Genomic DNA, 16,851 nt, shown 5'->3' on the forward strand with positions numbered 1-16,851 from the left:
AAGGAAGGGGAGAGTGCTGTAATTATGTTGATCATTTTAGGTCAGGGAAGCTCTTTCTGATGAGAAGCATTTTGAGTAGAGGTTGTGCGTATTACCACATATGACAGCAGTCCAGCGCCAGACTCTCCTTGCCTCTACATACTTATGTACAGAAGTGCTGGGCAAAGAGGTGATTGCTTGAGGGTAGAACTTTTGCCTCGTATTATAAACCAGTGGACCTACTTAAACCTTAGGGATTAGCCTGAAAGAACAGTACATTTTGTTTTTCCAAACAAAGATAACATTTTCTACTTTAGGAAATCTGAAAATGAACATTTTTCTTTCCTTTCCCAGTTTTATAAGCCCCAGCCCTCTCTAGCTTGTCAGTTATGATTAAATGTACTGTTCCCAGCTAATGCAAATAAGCGAAGCTGCTGATGGAAGCGGGGATTTGAAAGAGACTTCTGGAAGTTTCATGGCAGCATGAAATTGATTCAGCCAGTGTGCTGGAGTTTACAGAGCTTAGCTTCTTCGTACCTACAAGTCATCCCCACTCTCTAAGTTGGGGAATCTATGTTTGTTTGTTTTTGTGTGTACATAGGTATGTATGTATTTGCATTTTATTTATTTTTTTTCACTCAAAATTGTGTAAAGAGAGAAGCTAAAAAGGCGAAATGCCTCAGTTGCTGTTTAATAATCAACCCCAGCAGGGAAGGAAAAGTTAATTAAAATCTATGAAAATGAAACAAGTACCTTTTAAAGATAGGCATTGCAATGTGGCAGTGTTAATGTGACAATTTGTTAATGGACTAGGCAGTTGTGATCAGTATTAAAAATTACTTGAGGCTTTTTTATGTTTATGAAAGCTACTAATTAAAGGAGGCAACGACCTGTGAGATTACCCAGGCAAACCGTTTACTGTCTGAATGTAGTCTGAGCGAAAGTTCTCACCCGCTTCCGTTCCTGTACTCTCACATTGGCAGCTGTCTGGTTGACTTTTATTCCTTAGCTCAGTGTTTGTTCAGTCCCTTCAATTGCAATAAGGTTCACATTTTAGATTCCTATTAATTGTAAGGAGCTAAAGCGATTAACCTGTCCTCTCCTTAGACTGGGCTTGGTATGACTGACTGCCCTTCACAGGTTCTCTCTGATCTCTGGTTTTGGGGAAAGCTGTCCTGTGAAGGTCTTGTGAGTCTTTTACTGCCTTCACACTGATGTAAAAGAGACTGACCTAGCAAATGAAAATGCTTGTGTTATATAATCCATTTGTGAAGGGGAGGGGGCACAATCTATTTTGGGCTGTTTTCAGTTTCCAAATAAAACAGTGACTTAATTTGTCTATTGGAATTTGAAGGACCTCGATAAGTTGTAGAGGAATCATTGTAATTGTGAGGAAGGAAGGGAGAAGATTTGTGATTATGTAAAGTGTGTTTACCCTAGGTGTAAAAGAAAACAGATATTAGAGGCGAATGGGAATGATTTGGCATGGTGCTCACCATCTACGCCCTGGCCTAACGATGTTGATCCTTCCTGAGATGAAGTGGAGAATCTTTTGTGAAGATGATTGCCATCTATATTTATTCCAAATAATTATTCTTTATATCCACAAGATGATGATATCTAAATGCCAGAGTGCAGTGTTTAACATTCCTGTGCTAGAGGCATGTACGTCATGCACTGTGAAATTGTTAATAATAAAATCCCATGATTTCATTTATAATTATAATGTTGTGGACAAACAGATTACATTTCCATTTTTACCAGTCCACTGAGGAAGCCAAGAGCAGCAGGAGAGGCCAGCTCTCCTCATTTTCATTCTGTTTTGTGCCGTGAACGGGCTTGGTGGACAGTGACCTACTGCAGATCTGGACAGCCATGAGTTCTGTGTGTATCCTTCTACTTGTCAGGTGACCCCTATTCCACATATGGCTGCTTCCTTCTAATTTTTGCCAACGATAACTACTGTTGAAACAATGGTGCAAACATTTCAGGATGATTAAAAGTTAGAAAATACAGAGAAAGCAGTACAGGGTACTGATAAAGTTTACTATACCTCTAACAGCAGAGTAGTTGTTAAATGACACTTTTTGTAATCGATTCTTTCTTTTTCTTTTTTATCTAATATGCTACCGTGGGGTTCAGGATAGCAAGCTACCAACCTCAGATATCAGGGTAAAGATGTAGAGACCAGAATAGAACAAAGTCACTGTCAATGTTTGTATTTCCTCCTTTCTTTAACTCTGCGAACACTTTCGGGATAGTTTGTTTTTATTATTTACTTAAAATTCCATGGCATAACTCAGGGTAGAATGCTTCTCTAACAGTGTATTTAATCCCCTTCAACAAAATTTACTAAACAACAAGTCTTAATTAAAGAGCATTCAGAACTAAGCTTCCAAATATGATAGCAAAGAATTTGAGTCTACTGAAATGTAAGGAATATATGAAAATAAAAGACCTTGAATAACGGTTGATTGAAGTGGAAGGAAGATGACCCAAGAACACAGGCGGGGACTAAGTGGAGTCTGAGCATAAGCTGTGTTGTGGCTTGGGACGGAAACTTCCTCCAAGACTGTGTGCTGATAGTGGGGAAACTTGCAGGGTGTGTGGCCCGTCCAATGCAGTTAACCTATTGCCAGTGCATCATTAAGGAGGACATATTGGGACATTGATGCCTTCTTACTTCCTTGACTTCTCTCTCATGAAGTGAACAGCCTTGTTCTGGTATGTAACACCCCTCCCAGATGACCTTCTCAATTACAGACCTCAGACAGTGAGTCCACCTGATGACGGGGTGAAGTCTAGGAAGACTTCACTGAGACAGATGGTAATTCTTTTGAAGGTAAATTTTAGGCAGGTTTTTTATAAACCATATGCTAAGGAGTCTGGACATTATGCTAGCGTGAGACATGCTGGCCTTTTATTTATTTATTTATTTATTTATTTATTTATTTATTTATTTATTTATTTATTTTTACTCTTGTGCCCTTCTTCTATATCCACAGAGGATATCAAAATAATGTTAATTTCTTTGTTGTTTAGCTAAGTGCCTATGCTGAGATTTGAATATGAAATGCCTTTCTAAGGCTCAGGTGTTTGAACACCTGCTCTGAAACTAGCTGTGATGTTTTGAAAGGTTTGAAAGCCACTAGGCTATAGATCCTGGCTGATGGGCCTGGATCACTGGAGGTGGACTTTTGAGGGTGGTAGCCTGTCCATGTTTCTGGTCCGTTCATCTGCCTCCCAGGCCACATCATGTGCATGGTTCTACTTTCCAGTCTCTGTCCTGCCTTTCCTTCTACAATGGACTAAAATCCCCTGAAACACCAAGCCATGAGTTCTTCCTCCACTTGTTGCAGTTGTGTGGTTTTTGCATCAGGAAAGTTACAAATATACTTTTCCGTAATTGACCATATAATATTTGGTATCCAATGTGATAAACAGTGCTAAGCCACAGAGTGTCTTTAAATAAGAGCAGTAAGAAATTCTACTTAAGATCCACAACCCTAGAAAGTTTAGTTGAGGGCTTAGGGTACTGTGAGACCAGAGTGGGAACAGGCAAGATGCTGGGTTCAGGACCCAGGACTTGTACGTCAGCTGGCAAGTTGTGCAGAGTAGCTGGAAGTAGACTGAGTTTGTGCTGTAGAAGTAGAGTGGATGTACGTGACCCGAGGATCTCACTGCCTTCCTGACAGTTCTTTTGCGTATATGTGTGGATATGAGAGGCTGACAATACTTTTTCTCTCTCCACCTTACTCTTTGAGACACGGTCTGCTGACCGTGCAGCTTTGCACATCAACTGTCCTGGCTCTCCCACAGTCCCAGGGATTCTCCTGTTTTCTCTGTGTACCTCACCCCCAAGACCTGGCATACAGGCATACAATGCCACATCCCCCCCCTTTTTTTTTTTAATCTGGAGTCTAGGAGTCTGAATTCATTTCTACATGCTTCATGCTTACAAAGTAGCAAAGTAAACACTTTACCCTGTGCCTGGGATGTGTTAAGAAACAACGTTTTGATTTACTCATATCATCCTGTTGGCATTTTAATTAAACTTCGTTGTTTCACAACTTTTCAGTTTGTTCTCCAAATGCCTAACGCAACGACAGGTACTTAATTTTTAGTTAATAAGGGATAAGAAGAGAAAGGCAATATGTTGCAGCATATCAGTTTCAGGAAAGAATAGAGTATCTGTGAAACTGTGCATAGATTTTTATCCTACTGATAATATGTACTGAGAACATGGAGTCTGTCGTGCTATGTGAGTTCAGTAGTCGTCAATGCATTTTAATATATAATGAATACTAATAAGTGTCATCATATCTGTAAGTTGGTGTGATAAAGTTAATTATTATCTGAAAGGGATGTGTACACCATATGATATAAATATTAAAACACGCCTTTAATTTTTGATTACTGCTTTTTAAAATTTATTCACTTTACATCCTGATTGTAGCCCACCCTCTGCCATCTATTCCAAGTAATACCCTCTTATCCCCTTGCCCCTCCCCTAGTGCTCAGAGAGGGGAAACCCTCCTCTCCTACCATCTGACCCCAGCCTATCAAGTCTCATCAGGACTGCCTGCATCCTCTTCCTCTATGGGCTAGCATGGCTGCCCCCCCAGGGGGGAATGATCAATGAGCGGACAACAGAGTCCAGGTCCAGGCCCCTACTCCCCATATTATGGGGCTCACATAGAGACTGGGCTGCCTGTTGACCACATTTGAGGAGAGGGTGTAGGTCCTCTCCATAGATGGTCCTTGGTTGGTGCATCAGTCTCTGTAGGCCCCCCTGGGCCCAGATTTGTTGGCTGTGTTGTTCTGAATTGGAGCTCCTGTCCCATTCAGGTCCTTCCATCCCCCAACTCTTGCCTAAGTCACATGTGCACTGCCCTGGGTTTTTTTGGTTCGGAAACTTTTGATGATTGCTTCTATTTTCTTAGAGGATATGGGATTATGTAGTTTTTTTTACTTGATCTTGATTCAACTTTGGTAAGTGGAATTTATGAAGAAAATTGTCCATATAATTTAGATTTTCAAGTTTTATGGCATATAGGCTTTTAAAAAATATTTTATTAATTTATTCATATTATATCTAAATTGTTATCCCATCCCTTGTATCCTCCCATTCCTCCCTCCCTCCCACTTTCCCCCTACTCCCCTCCCCTATGACTGTGACTGAGGGAAATCTCCTCCCTCTGTATATGCTCATAGGGTATCAAGTCTCTTCTTGGTGGCATATAGGCTTTTGAAGTAAGACCTAATGATTCTTTGGATTTCTTAGGAGTCTGTCATTATGTCCTCCGTTTTGTTTCTGGTTTTGTTGATTTGGATACTCTCCTTTTGCCTTTTAATTAGTTTGGCTAAGGGTTTGGCTATCTTGTTTGTTTTCTCAAAGAACCAGATCTTAGTTTCGTTGATTCTTTGGATTGTTTTATTTGTTTCTATTTTATTGATTTTAGCCCTGAGTTTGATGATTTCTAGCCGTCTACCCCTCCTGGGTGTGTCTGCTTCTATTTTTAGGGATTTCAGGTATTCTGTTAAGTTGCTTGTATGAGATGCCTTCATTTTCATTGAAATCTTTAAGTTCTTTTTATTTCATCCCTGACCCATTTGAAATTAAGTAGAGAAATGTTCAGTTTTCATGTGTATGTAGTTTTGTGTTAGTTCTATTGTTGTTGAAGTTCAGCTTTAGTCCATGGTGGTCTGATAAGATACAAGGGATTCTTTTCAGTTTTCTTTCATCTGTTAAGGCTTCCTTTGTGACCGACTATATGGTCAATTTTAGAGAAGGTTCTATGAGGTGCTGAGAAGAAGGGATGTTCCTTCATGCTTGGATGATCAGGTCTGTAGATATCTATTTGGTCCATTTGATTCATGATATCTGTTAGTTTCATTATTTCTTCATTTAATTTCTGCCTTGATCTGTGCGTTGATGAGAGTAGGGTGTTGAAGTCTCCCACCATTAATGTGTGGGATTTGATGTGTGTTTTAAGCTTTAGTAATGTTTCTTTTATAAATGTTGGTGCCCTTATATTTGGTGCATAGATGTTCAGAATTGAGATGTCATCTTGGTAGAATTTTTCATGATTAGTATGAAGTGTCCTTCCTGACCTCTTTTGATTAATTTTATTTGAAAGTCTGTTTTATTAGATATTAGAATGGCTACTCTAGCTTGCTTCTTGGGTCCATTTGCTTGGAAAACTATTTTTCAGGCCTTTACTCTCAGGTCATGTCTATCTTTGTGGCTGAGGTGTGTTTCTTGTATGCAACAGAATGATGTGTCCTGTTTATGCATCCATTCTGTTAGTCTATGTCTTTTTATTGGAGAGTTGAGACCATTGGTTTTGAGAGATATTAATAACCAGTTACTGTTAGAATCTTTTATTTTGGTTGTAGAGTTGTATTTGTGTTCTTGCCTGCTTTTGGTTTTGCTGTAGTGAAGTTATTTCTATCCTGTGTTTTTGAGGGTATAGTTAACCTCCTCACGTGGGAGTTTTCTTAATAGTATTTTATGTAGTGCTGGGTTTGAGCATAGATATTGTTTGAATTTGGTTCTACTGTATATCTACTAAAATGTTTCTGCCTTTTCTTCTGCAAGCATCACTGAGCCTTAGGTACAGGAGTTGTATTGTAGATGAATTTGTCTCCACAACTCTGGATCTTAATTGGCTGTGGGTTTCTGTAATGGTCTCCAAATATTACAAAGAAAAGTTCCTTGGTAAGGGGTGAGAACTATACTTATCTGTGAATAAAAGGACAAATATTTATAATGTAGATAGCTATTTGCTATTTAATAAGATGGTGGTTATAGGTTCTCCAAGAATCATGAATTCACTAGCCCTGGGTTGATGTTCAGTGTCTAGTACCAGCCATGGGTTTCTTCTTGTTGAGTAGGTCTTAAGTTAAATTAGACAGCTATTGGTTACTGCCAAAGTATGTGTGCCATTAATGAATCCTTAAGGTTATCATGCAAGGATGGTTGTTATTGTGGCTCATAGGCATCATAGGTGCTCTCCTCTTTTGGAAACTTGCATGATGCCTTTTAGGATCATGAAAGGTAGTCTTCAGGGAGGTAGCTTTCAAATCGTTTCTAGTTCAGTTGGCTTCTTCCCCCTGAGTCTGAAGTTCATGGCGTCTTCAGCAATAGGGACTTACCTTTCATTTCCATGTGGCAACCAGGGACAATGGCAATAACTTTTATTGTTTTGGGAGTCTCTTGGACAACCCTGATCAGCAATTTAAAAGAGTACTTCTCATGCTTGGTGTTTGTTTGATTGATTTGTTGTTGTTGTTGTTATATGATCTTTGGCAATTGGGAGGAGCATTGTAGCCCAGATGGTAAACTTTTATTTAAATTATATGTTTATTGAGATTACATATAAACTATATATAATCTATGTAATATATGACACCAGTGCTCATGCTTCTTTATAGATTATTTATTATATATACATATAGATTATGTATTATGATTATTTCCCCCTGGAGTTAAATAAATGTTGGGTTTTTTTCTTTTTCTTTGTTTGTTTCTTTCTCTCTCTTTTTATTTTTCTCATTACTTTCAAGATATTTTGTTTTTGGTTTTCAGGAACTTTGACTATTAGATGTCTCAGTGTGGGTTTCTTTCCTTAGGATTACTCTGTTTAGCATTGGCAAGTTTTCTTCAATCTGAAGATTATGTGTTTTATTAAAATTTGAAAACACTCCACCATGTGAGCACAAGATTGCTAACTGGTAGTGAGTTTCCATCATTTGGATTCTTGTCTTTGCTTTGATCCTATATTGGAGTCACTGAGAACTATGCTCCAGCTGGTCGTTCTTTGTCCTGTTGGCTAGTAATAATGTCTTCTTCCAGTTGGTCTTCATGTGGTATTTGCATTCTGAAGCTTCACATTCTTCCCATGTGAGCGAGCATTATCAAGTGCTTAAGCTGTGTGAGTTTGTGGACCCCAATCCAGAAAATTTAAGGCAGGTAAATATTCAGTTAATATAATTGTGTCTCCATTGTTTTAGATAACATCATCTGACACAGTTATGACTCAGATTCTTATGAATGTCTTCATGTGGCAAAATACATGCATTGTGTACATTGTGAGGCAGTCATTAGAGCAGGTGCTGGACACAGTGCTGAGAAGCGGATTCTTCCCTTGGAATTCTTTGCACCACTCTGAACCTCACATGTTCACATCGGCATGTACCTTTTATAGGAATGTCTACATTGTATACTTTTGTCTATGTAATTATATTTCAGCATAGGTAGAGCACTAGGGATAAATTTTTAAAATATTAAGAACTTTTAGGAGACCTAAAAATAGGACTATCTTTGCCATCACCAATTTTGACCGATGTAACATTTTAAAATTTGCCTTTTGGGCCATATTTTCACCGTTTCTACTTTGTTACTGGTTTCTTCACAGGGGTGTCATTGAATTCTGTGTATCTCCTGTGGTGGTGTTTCCTGTACCATAGGGATTGCATGTTGATTACCTGCTCTTGTCCTTGTTGGTCATGAATGCTCTTAAATGTATGCTTAATAGAGCATATCACATATTAAAGCTTCTATGTTGCATGGATTCCTATTATGCTGTATTACATGTAACAAACTTGGTGGATGAAAACCATACCAGTTTAATATATGATGGACCTGGAGCTGCCCTCTTCATGTGGAGTCTTGAGCAGAGTCTGTTTTCTTGTCTTTTCCAGCTTCTGGAGGCTATATTCAGGCCTTGCCACATGTCAGCTTTTCTCCAGTTTCAAAGCCAACATAAGCATGCAGTTATACACTATCTGTGAGAATTCCCAAAGGAGACACTGAGTTGTACTTTGTCATAAGCATACTCCCCAATTCCAGCATTACCTTTCTGGGATTTGCTTATAGTAGTGGCAGAAATCTGAGAATTTTCTTCTAAAAGCTCAATTTTTGGTTTGGCTCAAGAATAGACCCCTTGCTAGGTCTCAAACCCTGGACAAAAGGCTAACCTGAGGTGCTATTATCATATCAAAGTGGACACTGTCTCCATTACCAGCACCTCTTAGGAGACATTCTGGCTGGCATACTCCCTTCCCTACCCTAAACTCTCCAGCCCAGGGGACTAGGCTGGACCCCTGCCCCCAGCTTCTCTTCCCTATGTAACCCAGCCATGTTGGCTACATTGCTTTCCTGGTCTCCTGGTTTCCCGGCTCGTACCTGGCGTTTTTCCTAACTCTCCCCTCTGTCCTCCTCTCTCTTCTACATGGCCTCTTTCAGACTCTGGGCTCTTCCAGATGTCTCCGTCTTTGCCTTTGCTTTCCCTTATATCTGTAATTAAAAACCTCAACTCTTTAGGAACAGTCGTGTTCTATTTTATTTTATTTTTAAAACATCATTACTCTGAGTGCCACCAGGTCTCCCCCTCCAGGGGACATGGTCAAATATGAGGCACCAGAGTACGTGTGAAAGTAATACCCCACTCTCCACTCAACTGTGGAGAATGTTCTGCCCATTGGCTAGATCTGGATAGGGGTTTAAAGTTTACCGCCTGTATTGTCCTTGGCTGGTGCCTTAGTTTGAGCGGGACCCCTGAGCCCAAATCTGCCTATCATAATGTTCCTTGTAGATTTCTAGGACCCTCTGGATCCTTCTACTTTGCTATTCTCCTGGTGGCACTCAGAGGAAGGGTAGCAGGTTACCAAGAAGAGACTTGATACCCTATGAGCATATACAGGGGGAGGAAATCCCCCTCAGGAACAGTCATAGGGGAGGGGAATAAGGGGAAAATGGGAGGGAGGGAAGAATGGGAGGATACAAGGGATGGGATAACCATTGAGATGTAACAAGAATAAATTAATAAAAAATTTTTAAAAATGAAAAAAATCATTACTGTAACTTAGTAGCTGCATCAAAAAAAATCAAGATTTTTTTTTGTAGTTCAGAGGTAGTACCAATATGAATAGGCATGACTTTATGCCATCATTTGGGCATAAGAAACTTAATCTTGAAGTAGTGTTTACTGTCAATCACACATTTTTCTTTCCCATTCTGTTAATTGTATTTCTTTTAAACGAAAAAGTTCTTTGACCAATTTAGGACAATGATTAATTTTTTAGTGAACACACTTACTTTCTCTTTATAGAAATAACAAAACAGTGTTGACTACCTCAACTCCAGAGCTAGGAAGAGTCAAATTGGAATGAGATAGTGTCTTGTTCTTTCTTTCTTTCTTTCTTTCTTTCTTTCTTTCTTTCTCTCTCTCTCTTTCTTTCTTTCTTTCTTTCTTTCTTTCTTTCTTTCTTTCTCTCCTCCCCTGTACTGTTGAAGTTTGGGGAATATTTTCCCAGAAATGAATTAGCTTTAAATGAAAAAAAAAAATGAGTACCTGTATTTATGTGTCTTACCACATAACCAAGACAGACAGCAGCCTGTAAACCATTTGTTTATCCAGCCATCATGTATTGGGCCAGTTCAGCCTCATCTGTGGACTAGTATGTTGTTTCAGCATCTCACAAACCACAAAGGACAGACAGAGGTTTTGAATGTTGCTCTTCCTTTTAACCTGTGTTTTCTGTGCTAAGGTCCGATGAGGAAACTCTGGGCTCACTGTGGCATGTTCACCAATAACCAGTTGGTGGCAGTAGATCTGACGGAGTTTTAATAATGTAGCTTTCTGTCTTAGGTGGAGTCTGAAGACAGTGTGCTGACTGGCCTTTTTGGCTTGTTTGTTTAAAATTATAGCTGATACTCTTTACACATTTTATTTATTTCACAAAGGGTACTTAGGCTGAATAAAAATATAATAATAACATGTCTAATTTCTTATTATGTACCTGCCATTATTTTAAGTGTTTGTATATTTATTTGTCTCTTGGTCCCTGCTGGGGATTGGTTCCTACAGATACCAAAATCTGGTGGCAGCAAGTTTCTCTACTTAATTAGCAGTGTAGTATGTATATAACCATTTCATGTTCTTTAAACCATCCCTAGATTACTTATAATAGCCAACACAATGTAAATGACACATTAATAGTCACCATCTTTTTAAGGCACATTGACAAAGGGAGAAAAGTTCTGTAAATGGTCATTGCATATAATATTTTAAAAGAATATTTTAAAGCTTAGGTTGGATGAATCCATGGATATGGAACCAAGAAAGTCAACAATACTAATTAAAAGCCAGACATATTTGACTATATTTACCTTATTACTTTGACTAGTAAAATGAGGTAGAAATATCTGCTAGCTGGTGTCATATTGAGTTGGAAAATTGTTCAGTGATCATTCAAGGAAAAAACTCCACACTTTTCCTTATTGCTTTGTTTTGTAAGATATTCTGCTTGGCATATGCTAATATTCTAAACAATTGTTTGAGTCTTTGATTTTCATCAGTCATGCATGGTGATGCAACCTGGAGTGGAGAGCCATCAATGTAGATAGGTAGGCATGGGAGGGCTTCTCTCAGATTCATGACCTTAGGTGGAGTTTTCTTTCACTTTGTTAGAAGAACTAGACGATGTTCAAGCATGTGTGGTTGAGGAGGAAATGATATAACATTTCAATGCAGGTCTTGAAATGTAGAGGAGGGCAGCCATTGTTTCATGAAAACCAAGGTTTGATGTAGAAGCTCTGGACCCAGTATATGGACACTGAATGTCTTGGAACTCAGTCCTCATCTGTGAGATGTAAGGGGAGTAGATCAGAAGTTCTTAAATCACTGTCATTTGAAGTATTGCATTCCACCTTGACACTATGAGGATCTGTCTCAAAGCAGGGCCAAAACCTCTACAGCAGCCTCTTTTGGCCTTTTAAATTATTTATTAGCAATAAATACTAGATATATGTGTTTATATAATTCATTTGTTGTTGTTTTGGTTTTTTTCTTTTTTACATGTGCATTTATATTATTACACATACACACATATATGTATAAAATAAATACACAGCAAGTAGAACCATGAAACCGTCAGGAATTACGTAAATGTTACATTCATAGTGTTTTAGCTATTTGTATTTGGCAGCCTTGAAGAAGACTTCTTTCCTCTCTTGGTGCATCTAAAATTCTGAATGTAAATCAATATCTATCATATCTCATCTCTATCAACTCAAAATATCTATCTAGACCTAAACAAAATCTTAATCCCTAAACAACTAAGCTTAATTGTAAAACTAAACTATCCGGTCTTCAGTCCCATCAGAGACTTGGGAAGGAATAAAATTAATTACCTGAGTAAACAAGAAGTAGAGGTTAGCAGCTTCCAAAGTGAAAAAAATGACAGAGACAGTTTGGTGCCTGAACAGTCACTCAAAACTCTAACGTTGGAGCATCATCTTCAGCCTTCTGACCCAGTATATCTGACAGATGTTTGTGAAGCAGGAACTATTGAGGACTTGCTTATCTGCCTACATCCAAGCTTGCCCATTTTTAGGCAGAATTCTGTCTATGGTAGAAACGAGGCCATTTTGCCCAGTGGCTGGTTTGTCACATTTGAAGCCATAAGGAGGTTCTTTGATGCTGATCATCCTCTTTGAGGTAGCCTGGGTATTGCCAGGAGTTAACCTGTATTAAAACCAATGAATCTTTAAAATAATAAAAACATCTTTTAATGCCATATTCTGGAGGTCTCTGAGGATTTTGAAGGCCTTATCTAACTATTTTACCTTATCTATCTATAGAATCACATCTATCTGTTAAACCTAGGATGCATATTCTTGTAATATAAATAAACTAGTAATTGACAGGACCATGATTAGATCAACTAACAATTAACTTGTATAATTTACTTATCCTAAACAGCCTGCAATAGCACTTCACTTCTTTAGAGAAAATGAAAATTTATGGTTATATTATTTCTGCTCTCTCTTTTATCCTTACATGTCAATTATTACAATAATTTGATAACCAAGGAAGAAAAAAAACCAACCATTTTCTCTTGTATGTAGCTAATATCTCAATTACCAGGCGTATGCCTATAGTAGGCTAAATCTATCATTTGTGGTCCCTTGTGGGATGCTGTGTGCTATTTTGATATGATTCTACTGTGACATCTGTCCACAAAGAAAAATACACCGACTTACACTGAACTTTTGGGAATTTGCGTTCTCCACTCCTCTTAGTAATGGGCAGGACAAATAGGAACATAGAGCAGGTCCTCTGCCTGACTAACTGGGTACAGCAGTTGACAGCTAATAACTGTCTGAACTCCAATATTCATTTGCCCAGAGTGTTATGTAGCTGCTGTATCGCAAGTACCTTCCTGCCTAGTATCAACTGCCCTGAGTTAGAATGGCAATGAGATGTCTTACAGGAAATGGTTAAAGAAAAAAAAATATTGTTGATCTTCAATGTTTTTAAGGAGAGTCAAGTTACTAGGTAAGTGTTGGTGATGCAATTCACCTTTAAAAGGCAAGTATGCTACCTGCTTTCATGAAGACAGAAATAAGGTAAATAAGGTAAGACAGTGTCCAGTTCCCTTAAATAGCCAAGTGATTGGTTGCAAAGACCGCAAAGAAAATGGTATGAAAACATCTTACCAGAAACCGTTGTGGTGTTGTATTACCCTAACTGTCCACAAAGTGGAACCAAATGAAACCAGAGGCTTTGGTTTTCACCTATGATTTCCTGGTTCCCCTCCCCCTCCCCCGGGAAAGCTCTCTCCTCCAAATACTATACATCAGAATGGGTAAGCCTCAGCTAATTTTTTATTTATTTATTTATTTATTTATTTATTTATTTATTTATTTATTTATTTATGGTTTTTCGAGACAGGGTCTCTCTGTGTTGCCTTGGCTGTCCTGGACTCACTTTGTAGACCAGGCTGGCCTCAAACTCACATCGATCCACCTGCCTCCCAAGTGCTGGGATTAAAGGCGCGCACCACCCTTCCCCCCCCAACCCCCCACCCCCCACCCCTATCCCGCACCTCAGCTAATTTAAAAACCTCACTCTAAGGAAAACCTTGCTAGCCTTTGCTTAGTCACAGCAGCGTCTGTCTGTGGCAGTTGATTATAACAAAGGAGAGCTAGAGCGTGCCAGTGCTGAGCAGGGGAGCATAGCAGCCCTCCAGCCTCTCATCCCAGTCATTTCTTCCAAGCTTGGTGAGAGCAAATGAGATCACTCCTTATGATGCGGGGCACTAGCAAGGACAACATTGTGTTCCTTCACATCATTGGCAGTCTTACTGTATTCTCCTAGCTTCCTTCTGTTGGCAATAGAGTGTTCTTTCTCAGTCACAACACTAGGCAGTCTTCACCTACACAGGCTCATAACCCCATTCTTCATTCCCGACAGAGGTATCTGAGCAATGCAATTAATAGGTTTTAAGTTAAATGTCAAAGGTACAGAGGCAACTGTTGAAAAGATGGGAAGTCCCGAATGTTGGTACCTAAAGATTCCTAAAGCAGGTCAGAGGATGCAAATGTATGTACTTTAAAGAATATATAACAGACAAGTATAATTAAGTACTGAGTGGTACAAGTGAGTGCATGCTATGCTGGGTAGATTTTAAGTTAGGAAAACAAGGCTGTAGATTTGGCTTTAACATTTACTAGGTGAGTTACAGTTTCCTGTCTTTGTTGTGAGAACGAACATGGCTTTGTGCATTTACTGTGAGAACAAACAACAGAATCACTCATCATGGCAAGGGGCACTAGGCATACTCAGTGGGGACAGTATTGTGGTTCCTCCCTCTTTGGAAGCCTTATACTGTGTTCTCCTAGATTCAGTCCTAGTTTGTTTCTATACCTTGTTACTAAGCAACCTGAAATGCCAGTGAAAACTCTTCTCCAAAATCCATCCCAAAACAGCGCTGCGCTTCTTTATTGTCAATCCATTTGGCTATGGGAGGCTTTGGTAGGAGCCATGGCATGCTTCTCAGCCATGATCACTAGGTAGGCTTCAGGAAAGTAGTTCATAATCCTATTCTTAAGCTCAATATTCTCTGAGTTGGAGTGGTACAGGGCTTAGCTGGACAGTGTGTGTGTTCTTGGTTGGACATCAGTCTGAGTCAGCTGTAGTCACCTTCAGATCAGCTGGGCAGCTCAGCTTCTGGGCATATCCTGGCTGCCTACTGGATGGCAGAGGTAGGAAGCATCCTTGTCGTTAGCAGATTTTTCTGGGGCTTTTCCATATGGCGTGAAGAAGTACAAATATGCAAAAGCCAGTGACAGAGGTTTTTAGGTAGCATCAAGTCAAAGGGCTAGCCTAGATGCAGGAAGGAGAATAAAGTGAAAGGAAATCTGATAGCTGAGGACACGGCGCAGTCTAACACACCCCACATTTGTTTCTATACCTTGTTGTTAAGAAACCTGAAATGCCGATGGAACCATGCCTCAAACTATACCCCAAACAGCACTGTGCTGCTTTACCATTGATTCTCTTAATTAGGGAAGGGTTTGGAGTCAAAGTCCTTTCCTTTAAAGAATACCAGACATAAACTGCCTGTGACTCCTCAGTGCAACACTGCATCTTGTGGGGATTGCCTCCCACCTCTGTGGCCCTCTTAGAGCACAGTCTTCAGTGCAGAGTTTCAAAGGCTCACTGCCCATCACTTGTCACTTAGAGTGATATTTCCATCAGTTTCAGGGCAACACTTGGGGGTTTGACACACACCTGTGTTACTTTGGCCTTTTATGTTACTTCTTCCTGCTGTATCTATTTTAGCACCTGCTAAAACACTTGTGTCTGCCTCTCTGATATGCATATTGGATCTCTCCAGTAATGTTTTACCCTTCTGCAGCACAGCCTCTTGGAAAAGTAAACCAGTTGCAATGTAGTACCAATGCTTATTCTAAAATGAACTGCTAAAGGTGTACAACTTGCCAATTGTATCCAAGTTCTGACCCAGTGCAGCCTTCTTTAGGTTTGTGAAATGTAATAAGATCATAGCACAGGTACAGCTAGAGGCAGAAAGCTCCACTGGCCGAGTTTATTTCCCTTTATAGCAAGTGCATAAATTAATGTACTGGGAAACTGACCGAATGTGTGCAGTAAGGTGCATCTCTTTCTTCAGTTGACTCTTCTTCCTTCTAGCGTTCATTTCTCTGAGATGATGCCAAGCTGTTGGTCCAATATACCTGTAACACGCCCCACTCTTGCAGTATAAAATGATAATTAGGAATGATAAGACTTTACAGTTGATGGGGTATTCTTCTTCCATTAATAGCAGTCATTATTGCAAGGTGTTCTAATTTGGTTATAAAAATTGACTTTGGGGATGGGACTTGATTTGAAAACTTACTTTAAGAGAAAATGTCTTGTTCTTAAATTTTCCTTTAAGGAATTTTGAGTTACATGTTGGTTATATAATCATTGGATAAAATACTTCAGATGTTGATATGTTCTTTTAATTTCAGAGTTGGTATGACTCTTTCATTTCCTAGAAAGATGAGGGCTCCCAGGGGCCCTGATCTGGCTTGGAGTTGGCAAGGTTGAGAATACCCACAGGGTTCACCAGTGGAAGCAAAGGGCATTGTTTCCACACCGTTTCTCACACCTTAACAAGCATTTGATTTGAGAAGCAAGCCATTTTTGCATTGCGTTTTCATGGGGGCTTATTTTCTTATTATAGGTCTGCTAGAAGAGACTCAAAGAAAAGATGAAGAAATGGAAACTCTCCAGGTAAAGTCAATTCTCCAATAGGGGAGGTATCATGGTGACAAAAATATTTGCTTTTCTGATCTGCTTTTATTACCATATTCAGACTGCTCCAGCGCATGAGGTTACAAGTAACCACATGGGAACATTAAAATTGAAGTCTGAATTTGCTTCCCTTATTTGTCTCTGAGAGCACTTACAAATTCAAAGGAGGTGGCCAGGCTACCCCTAGGCTATTCTTAAAAACCTCATCTGACTTGGTACGATATAATGGAGACCTCGGCATTTAAACATGAACACAACA

The 16,851-nt window shown here is 39.3% G+C and overlaps 1 protein-coding gene across 4 annotated transcripts in view; it reads left to right on the forward strand.

Moving 5' to 3' along the window:
- The window catches only part of CEP128 (centrosomal protein 128), a 361,366-nt gene that overhangs the window by 268,932 nt on the left and 75,583 nt on the right, over positions 1-16,851 (forward strand). For all 4 annotated transcript variants that reach the window (XR_014780873.1, XM_084791446.1, XM_084791448.1 and 1 more), the window contains exon 21: positions 16,522-16,571. Coding sequence is in view for 3 of the 4 variants with exons in the window: in XM_084791446.1 (XP_084647572.1) it covers positions 16,522-16,571 (50 nt within the window). In the remaining variant the exon portion in view is untranslated. The remainder of the gene's footprint in view (positions 1-16,521; positions 16,572-16,851) is intronic.

This window comes from Acomys minous (assembly GCF_964271855.1).
Source record: "Acomys minous genome assembly, chromosome: 8".
Classification (NCBI taxonomy): Eukaryota; Metazoa; Chordata; class Mammalia; order Rodentia; family Muridae; genus Acomys; species Acomys minous.